Source organism: Sinocyclocheilus rhinocerous, unplaced genomic scaffold, assembly GCF_001515625.1.
Source record: "Sinocyclocheilus rhinocerous isolate Xijiao unplaced genomic scaffold, SAMN03320098_v1.1 scaffold106, whole genome shotgun sequence".
In the NCBI taxonomy this organism is placed as follows: Eukaryota; Metazoa; Chordata; class Actinopteri; order Cypriniformes; family Cyprinidae; genus Sinocyclocheilus; species Sinocyclocheilus rhinocerous.
In genome coordinates, this window is record NW_015633181.1 from 550,297 (window position 1) to 558,294 (window position 7,998).

The 7,998-nt window shown below is 38.2% G+C and overlaps 1 protein-coding gene and 1 pseudogene across 1 annotated transcript; one reads left to right on the plus strand and one right to left on the minus strand.

Annotated features, from left to right (window-relative positions):
- Window positions 1–247: 247 nt before the first annotated feature.
- LOC107743448 (olfactory receptor 146-like) lies at window positions 248–2,245 on the minus strand (annotated as a pseudogene).
- A 2,233-nt stretch (window positions 2,246–4,478) lies between these two features.
- On the plus strand, window positions 4,479–5,435 carry LOC107743450 (olfactory receptor 10G4-like). The gene has a single exon (XM_016556673.1). The coding sequence runs from the start codon at window positions 4,479–4,481 to the stop codon at window positions 5,433–5,435; it is 957 nt and encodes a 318-aa protein (XP_016412159.1).
- Window positions 5,436–7,998: the final 2,563 nt, after the last annotated feature.

A 7,998-nucleotide genomic window follows, 5' to 3' on the forward strand; every position in this document is an offset into this window, starting at 1 on the left:
GAAGGACAGAGTGAGGAGGCGAAGCCAGAGGAGTGGAGTCCCAAGGCGGCGGATGGTCGACAACTGACCAAGGCGAAGCTGGAGGGACGAGTGAGCCCGGTGGAGCTGGTGGGATGACGGGCCACGGTGGAGACGAGGGAGCTTGGAGCCAAGGCGGAGCCGATGGGTCGAAGGACCGAGGTGGAGTCCAGGGCTCGGAGGCTGGAGGCGGAGACAGGGGATCCTCACGCCAAGGCGGAGCTGGAGACTAGAAGTCCCGAGGCGGATCAGAGCGCCCAGATGGCGCTGACTGAGGGTGAGCTAAGGGACTGACAGGCCCCAGCGGAGATGGGGCTGAGGAACTGACTGGTTTTTGAAGAGGAGGCGGGAGAGGGAGGCTGGGAGGGAACACCAGAGAACAGGAGCTGGGCGGAACCAGTGGAGACGCAGGAGATTCAGGGCTGGGCGGAACCAGCGGAGACACAGGAGAACTGGGTATTACCTCCCCAAACCAGACTATTAGGTCCATTTGGAAAATGTCAATTAGTTCCTCATAATACATCCCAGAGGCCGGCTGCAGCTCACCCTCAGCGGTGGGAGTGTGGGCGGGGCTTCCCTCCAAGCCCTCGATCTCCACCAGTACTCCCTCGGGGACGGGCGATGTTGCCGGCTCACGCACCTGGTCAGACCGGTCTTGAGGCCCAGACTCTGGGGCGATGATAGGCTCTGTAGCGGGTATGCACGTTGGCTCATGTGTCGCAGCTCAGGCTCTCCGTCTGCGGTGGGCTCAGGCATTTGCTCCTTGCAGCGGGATGACGGCTGGCTGGTCTCTGGTTCGGGAGTGGGTCTGGAGATATCCTCCTCAGCGGGGCAGACGGTGAATGGAGATCCGTAGTTCTCCAGCACCCACTCCACGAAAGCGGCGAAATCCTCCTTGGGACCTTTCGCTGGCAGGCGTGCGCCACTCGCTAAGGCTGGTGTGATAGAATACACTGAGCGAGCGGTCAGGGAAGTGTATAAGGCACGCCAGATCTACAAAGTCCCTGGTATGGCCCTCCAGCGAATGGTCCTGTTGCTCCAAGCACAGGAGTTGGACGGCTGGGATATCCATTCCGGGAGAGGGGAGAAACAAAACAAAAAAGAAAGAAAAATGCCGCTAGAATTACTCACTTTGAGGGTCTGCTATTCTGTTATGGTAGGGTGCTATTAAAAGCGCATGACGCAGGAGAAATCCAAATAAAGTCTTTAATGAGAAATCCACAGAAATAATCCAAGAGTAAAGGGTAGCACACATCGACATAACAACAAATAGCAGAAACCGGGGAGAACACAGGACTTAAGTACTAAATGACAAATGAGATCATTAATAAACACAGGTGGAACCAAATTACAGGGCAACTCAGGAAAACTAGGTCAAAGGAAGATTAAGGCAGGAGAACAGGAACACAAACAAAAGTCCATAACCGTGACAGTAAGAGTGATGGGTACATAAAATATAGCCACTAATAATAAATGAGCAGAACATGTCTTTGTGGCTCTTTGACGGTCTTGTGGGGTTGTGATTCTGAACAATGTCACAGCTATGCATGTATATGAAAAGATAATAAAAAATACATGAAAAGATAATAACAAATACTGGAAACCCAAGGATGATCGCTGGGAACAAACTGGCTATGACAGAACTTGGGAAATTATTGTTACAAGCAGAATGATATATAGGCCCATGATCACAGTAGAAACTGTTAACAGTGACAATACATTTGCAGAAAGAAAGTCTGCTCATGAAATTTACTCCAATGATTGTTAGTAACAGTGCTAGTGTCCATGAAGCAACAATTATAACAAGCATTGATCTGTGGGCCACAATCATATGATACCTCAGTGGTAATGAAATAACAACTAATCTGTCAAGACAAAATAGTGAGAGTCAGTGACTGCATTGAAAGAAATAACAAAACAGAGAACATATTGGACATGTACAATCCATACGGGATCAGCTGATTCCCAAACAAAAACGTATCCAGTAGCTGAGGGATTGCAGCTGTACTCTCAAAGATAAATTAAAGACAGCTAAATACTTAGGAGTGTGAAGATTTCTATCCATAATGATAACAAACATGAGGCAAGAATTTCCAAGCACAGTAATAATGTAGACAAAAAACAGAAATATATAATAGTATCTCATGTGAGGCATACCAGAAAAACCACTGATGTAGAAATAAGACGGGATGGAAATATTGCTGTTTTCAGTGAAATCAAGATTCATGACAATTTCACTCACTAATACTGTATTCATGCTGTCTGGAAAGAAAAGCACAAATTGAGTTACATTAAATATAGCAACAACTACTACATTATAGTTAAGACTTTCAATTGGATCCAACCAAAAAGGCCAAACTTACAAGCATATTAGATTTCTAAAAACATATTTTAACATGCATGCAATGGTTTAAAAAAAACTGAGTCTCACATTGTTAAATTAAACAAAAATTTTGTATTTATAAAATGTATAATACACAAGATTTGAAGAGAATGCTGCAACGTAATTAATGTATAGTATGATATACCCATAAAATCGTGAAGAGCGGCTCAATGGGGCCCTGGAAAGCTCAGGCTTATACAAGCACACCACCCTGTAAAAAGACCCGACCTGTTACATGCTGAACTATATTTGCCACTGATTATGATATATGAATGCCAGGCCTCTCTGGACTTGTCAACTGACCAATCATGTTACTGATTATATGATTAGCTGCCTTCATCACATTCATCAGCTAATCCATAGAAAGGAGAAACTGCTGCTGCTGCTTCATGATGGCCTATCTTCTAAATATTTTAGATGAAAAGGCAATCTCAGTTCATTTCCCTCTAACAGTTTTTACCAAAAAAAGAGATTCCATTTTGGAAACATAGAGAGGTTCTATGCTATCTAACCTGGACACTGTGAAGGATGGCCTTCGCCACCAAAAAGTATGGAAATTATATGTTATTTTACACATAAGTCAGGTTTCCTGCCTTTTTAGTAAATTATAGATATTGTAGTAAATTATATACTGTGTTCTGTGGCTATATTTCAAATTGTGTACATTTATTACCAATGACAGCCATCAGCTGTTTATTAATAAACAGCTAGTTTATTCATTATATGTTGTGCCTGTTGTGTTATTTTAAGTTTCTGTAAGTATGATTTCTTTAGCTAAAGAAAAGCCTGCCCTTGAATGTGTGTGTGTGTGTGTGTGTGTGTGTGTGCGCGTGTGTGTTGAGGATGTGGAAATCAACATATATTGCATCACCTAATTATGAAGTGTCTGTTCCAAAGTATAATAAGAAACATGTTAATTACCCTGTTAATAGCACTGTTTGCACTCAGGTAAATCTGTGGAGAGGTTCATATGAAGCCTGAGAGATTTCAGTCTGGTGTCTCGAAGCTCATTAGTGTGAAACAACAGGGGAAAAAAACAAGTGGAGTGTGACTTGCAATGTACTCACAAGAAAACAGACACAGAGGGGGCAGAGGTCACATAGAACTTAACATAAAAAAATACAAAAACAGAAAACAAACTTGGTCATTGTCTGGCAGAGGTCATTTAAAATTTCACTACTCTAATGTAATGATTTCCTCAAGCTAAGAAGTACCCAACTCCATCTACTGTACAAGTTAAGAATTATAATGGGGACACTAAAACAGTTTAATTTTACAGAAGCATCGAACTGTTTTTGGGAAATGTCTATAAAATGTAACATATAAACATGTGACAACTTGACTCAATAAAAATATAAAGAAATTGTTATTCCATAAAATTACAACATAAATAAAATGGTGACAACATCCTCCCTACCCAGACATAAAAAAAAACCTAACCTGTAGTTACTGAAAAATAGCCCATGTATCCTTGTGTGACAAACTGTAACTCAATTGTAAGTCGCTTTGGATAAAACCGTCAGCCAAATGAATAAATATAAATGTAAACTACCCTATCTCCCAATCATGTGTAATTAAATATTAGATTAATGCATTATGGTATTGTATGGTATTGTTGGTAATGTTGATGTCCTAAGTTTACTCAATCATGGCTGCTAGGAAACCATGACGTATCTGTCACATATTAAAATATAAAAGGCAGGATTTCAGTCATATGTTTATCTGGATGTGAGGAATATGTCAGATGGTTTATTATATGCTATTTTAAAGTACTCTGATTGGAATTAAGGAGCTGAAGAAGAAAAGGACAATAATTTATATTACATAATATATTTTATGCTTAAAGAATGTATGAAACTCTTTTTGTATTTCTGTTAAAACTATATTTCAACTTTCAGAGTTTTCATCACCTTGCAGTTACAGATGCTGTCTGCATCTTTTTGCCATTTTCCTTCATAGGAGCTTTTTTTCTGTGCATATGTGAGTACATTGAGACTCTAATTTACCAAATTTTTTCATCTGTATGAACTGTATTCATTTATTTTTTTATTGTATTTTGGGAAGTGGCTGATTGAAAATGGCTAATTACACTTTGAAAAAAGTAGACAGCTTTATAATCACTGGATTTGATCACCTGCAGAACCAAAAGCTCCTCGGATTCCTCATCTTAATAACCTACATGCTCATATTGATTGGGAATGGCATTAATCTGTGTATCATCTCGACTAACAGACATTTACAAAAACCAATGTACATATTAATCTGTAATCTAGCTGTTGTTGACATAATGTTCTCCTCTACCTGCAGCACAACCATGATCTCAGTGCTGCTGGCTAAGATTAAAACCGTTTCATATTACTCTTGTATCTCAAGGACATACTTTTATCATCTTGGTGATTTTACAGAGTGCATGGCTCTGACATTAATGGCAATAGACCGACTTATTGCAATTAGACTTCCTTTAAGATACCACAGCATTGTAACAAATTCACGAACATTTCTTTTCATTTTTGTAACCTGGCTTGCTGGTTTTGCTGTTATAGGTTTTGTGATATCAATAGCAGACAGTGTCCCATACTGTCAGCCTGTCATCAGATATGTGTTCTGTAATTATGCTTCCATGATCAGAGCTGCTTGTGTTAATCCTGAACCATATTTTTTCATAACTGCAATTATAAGTTTAGGGCCAATATGTGGGCAGTTTCCCTTTATTCTGTGTACCTATGCTGTTCTGGCGTATAGTGTGACTAAACTCTCCAACAACTCGAGCAGAAAGCAAATGATCAGCACCTGCTCCAGTCATCTCATTGTCTTGTTAAGTTATTATGCACCAAAGCTGGTCTCTATTTTACTAACTCGAATAGGAGTTGAGCTAAATTTAACAGACAGGAATGCAATTTTTATTGTAGCCTCTCTAGTTTCTCCTTTAATAAACCCCACTATTTATTGCACCAGAACTAAAGAGATCAGGAAACGATTAGCAGATGTATTTTTACACAAAAAAAACAGTACCAAATCAAATCAAATCAAGTAAATTTCAATAGCTTTACCATTTTAATTGTGATTGTGATGTTGCTTGTTTTAAAAATGTATTGTTAATAATGCTAGAGACTAAATGCCAAAGCATAGACATGCTGATGTTGAATTGCTTGTTTTCAAATAAAGTAAAAGAAAACAGGGAAAATATTTGGAGCTCTGTTTATTTTTTAAAATGACAGTATTGGCGGACATTTGAAATGTTAAACAAAATGACTTTCTATATATTGACAAATAGCCTACCTGTGAAACAAAACTGTTTGTAGATGTATTGTATATTTAATCTTTATTTGTGAAGCGTGAATCATAGCGTGTATGTGAAGCATGAATAATATAAATTATCATAATAAACATAAAATTAAGTCTGTTGTCCCTCAGCCCCAACAACAATATCAGTTCTGTCAGGACCACTATCGTCAAAATGGTAGATACTTAGCATAGAGTTTGATTTGGTTCTGTTCTGGGCAAAAAACTCCCTGCCCATCCATGCAGCCTGTCATGAATGAGCAGGGAGAGCAGCAATAATAACCCCACTAGGGTTAACAGAACAGAACAAGGCAGATATCATTAATGTACTTAATGATATTTAAGTGTAACACTTTATTCAAGATAAAGGAGTCTGATTAGCAAGGAATATCAGAAAGCCAAGTCCTGACTGTGGCGAAAGGAGGAGCTGGGGATGGAGGAGGGTAATTTGCTCCGGAGCAAGCTGAAAAGCTGCTGAATAATACTGAACAGAGTTTATATAGGAATGCCGTGATAGGTGTCGTATTCCTATAGGTAGATATGATCAGCTGAGAATCAGCTGATGCAAGCTTGACTCACGTGACCTGCCAGAACTAACGCTAACGCTTAATTTATTGACTCTATTAAAACATTTGTGCACTGGGATCTAAAACACATCTCTGCTCAGCTAATAATGGATCATTAAGAGGACCCTTGTGTAAGGTGAAATCATTGTGGCTCTGTCCCACTCAGTATGGGGAGCTACTGAAAAAAAATGTAACTAGCTAAGCTACAATCTACTCTACAGAATTACTCTACAGACTACATGGAAAATGTAGGTTTGCTAGCCACCTTATTTTTAACATAAGAGTGGGAGCAGCCATTTTTAACTTAAATATCCAAGGCTTTCACTTCCAGTTATTTTAACTGTACAAAATCAGTTTATGTCATTGAATATTGAAAACTGGTATTTTGTTATCATATATAACATATATCTGCACTAGTTATTCCTGTAGCTATTTACCTATAGTGGCTAATGAATCGAAAATCTCGCACATTCAACGAAAATAGCTTACTTCCGCATTGCAAAATAAGGTGTGTGTATATATATATATATATATATATATATACAGTAGGCCATTATATTAATATATTAATATTAATATCTCTCTGGAATATATGATTCTCATGGCATTCAGCATTATTTACTATTGCCCATATAGCAACACTTATTTGGAGCACTTATTTGGAGCTTAGAGTGGAGTGATAACCTATATGTAAGGAATAACTGACTCCAGATGTAACCGCAAAGTTGAAAATGTTCAGTTGGCCAGATAAGAGAAAAACCAAATGGTTGCTGTCGGAGAAAAATTGCACTAGAAACTAAAGTTGGTGTATCTTCCCTGGGTTTAATAAAATGACTTAAATACTTATTCCACATACATGGGGGTTGAGTGAGTAAAAAAAACATACAAAAGCCCGATTCGGATGGTATTTGTTTCTCATAGGGCCGTAAGCTACTTTCAGCATTTACAGCGGTTAGTCAGTGATTTTTGCCATCTAAATCCATAATATTGGTGTTTTTCTCCCATCACCCGCATAAAAATGCCCGGCTGAATTATCTACTGCTTTTTGAAAACACCAAGGTCGTGTGGTAATTTAATTGCCGTCCGAATCCACATCTCTGAGTTTATGAGAAAAAATCAATTCAAAATTCACTGTTTAAATATTTTTTGACCACTGCCGAACACAGTACGCTAACTGTTGCACTTTGCTCTAATTTGCATAACTATTTAATACTGAAATCATATGAAATACTGATTCTACCCCTTATAATAAACGCTGTACACTGCAATTTAAACATTTAGAAAACATTGTACATACTGTAATGCACATAATTTTTTGTTGTTTGTCAGAAAGAATGAAGAATATCATATCATTTTAATTTTGACTGCCAACTCTTTAAAATACATCAAAACAACACTGAAAAACTATTATGATGAAAAGTGATGAAAAGATGAAAAGGTTATTCTCTGTACATTCATCACCATTTAAATCATAATGTTTAAAAAACAACAGATTTAAAATCAGGTATAAGGCCACTGAGCCAGAGCATGCTATTGTTGCACATAAAAAATTAATGTTTAGAACAATTCAAAGAATACAAAACCATTAGAAACTCATATGAGAGTTCATCACACACCATGAGATGGGTTAAAAAAAGAGATTAAAAAGAGTCCATTTCTCTCCAAAATGGTGCCAGTTTTAGCGTTTTGTGATAAAGAAATGAGAATCACTAAACATCAAATTATGTTACAATTTAAACATACATGTCC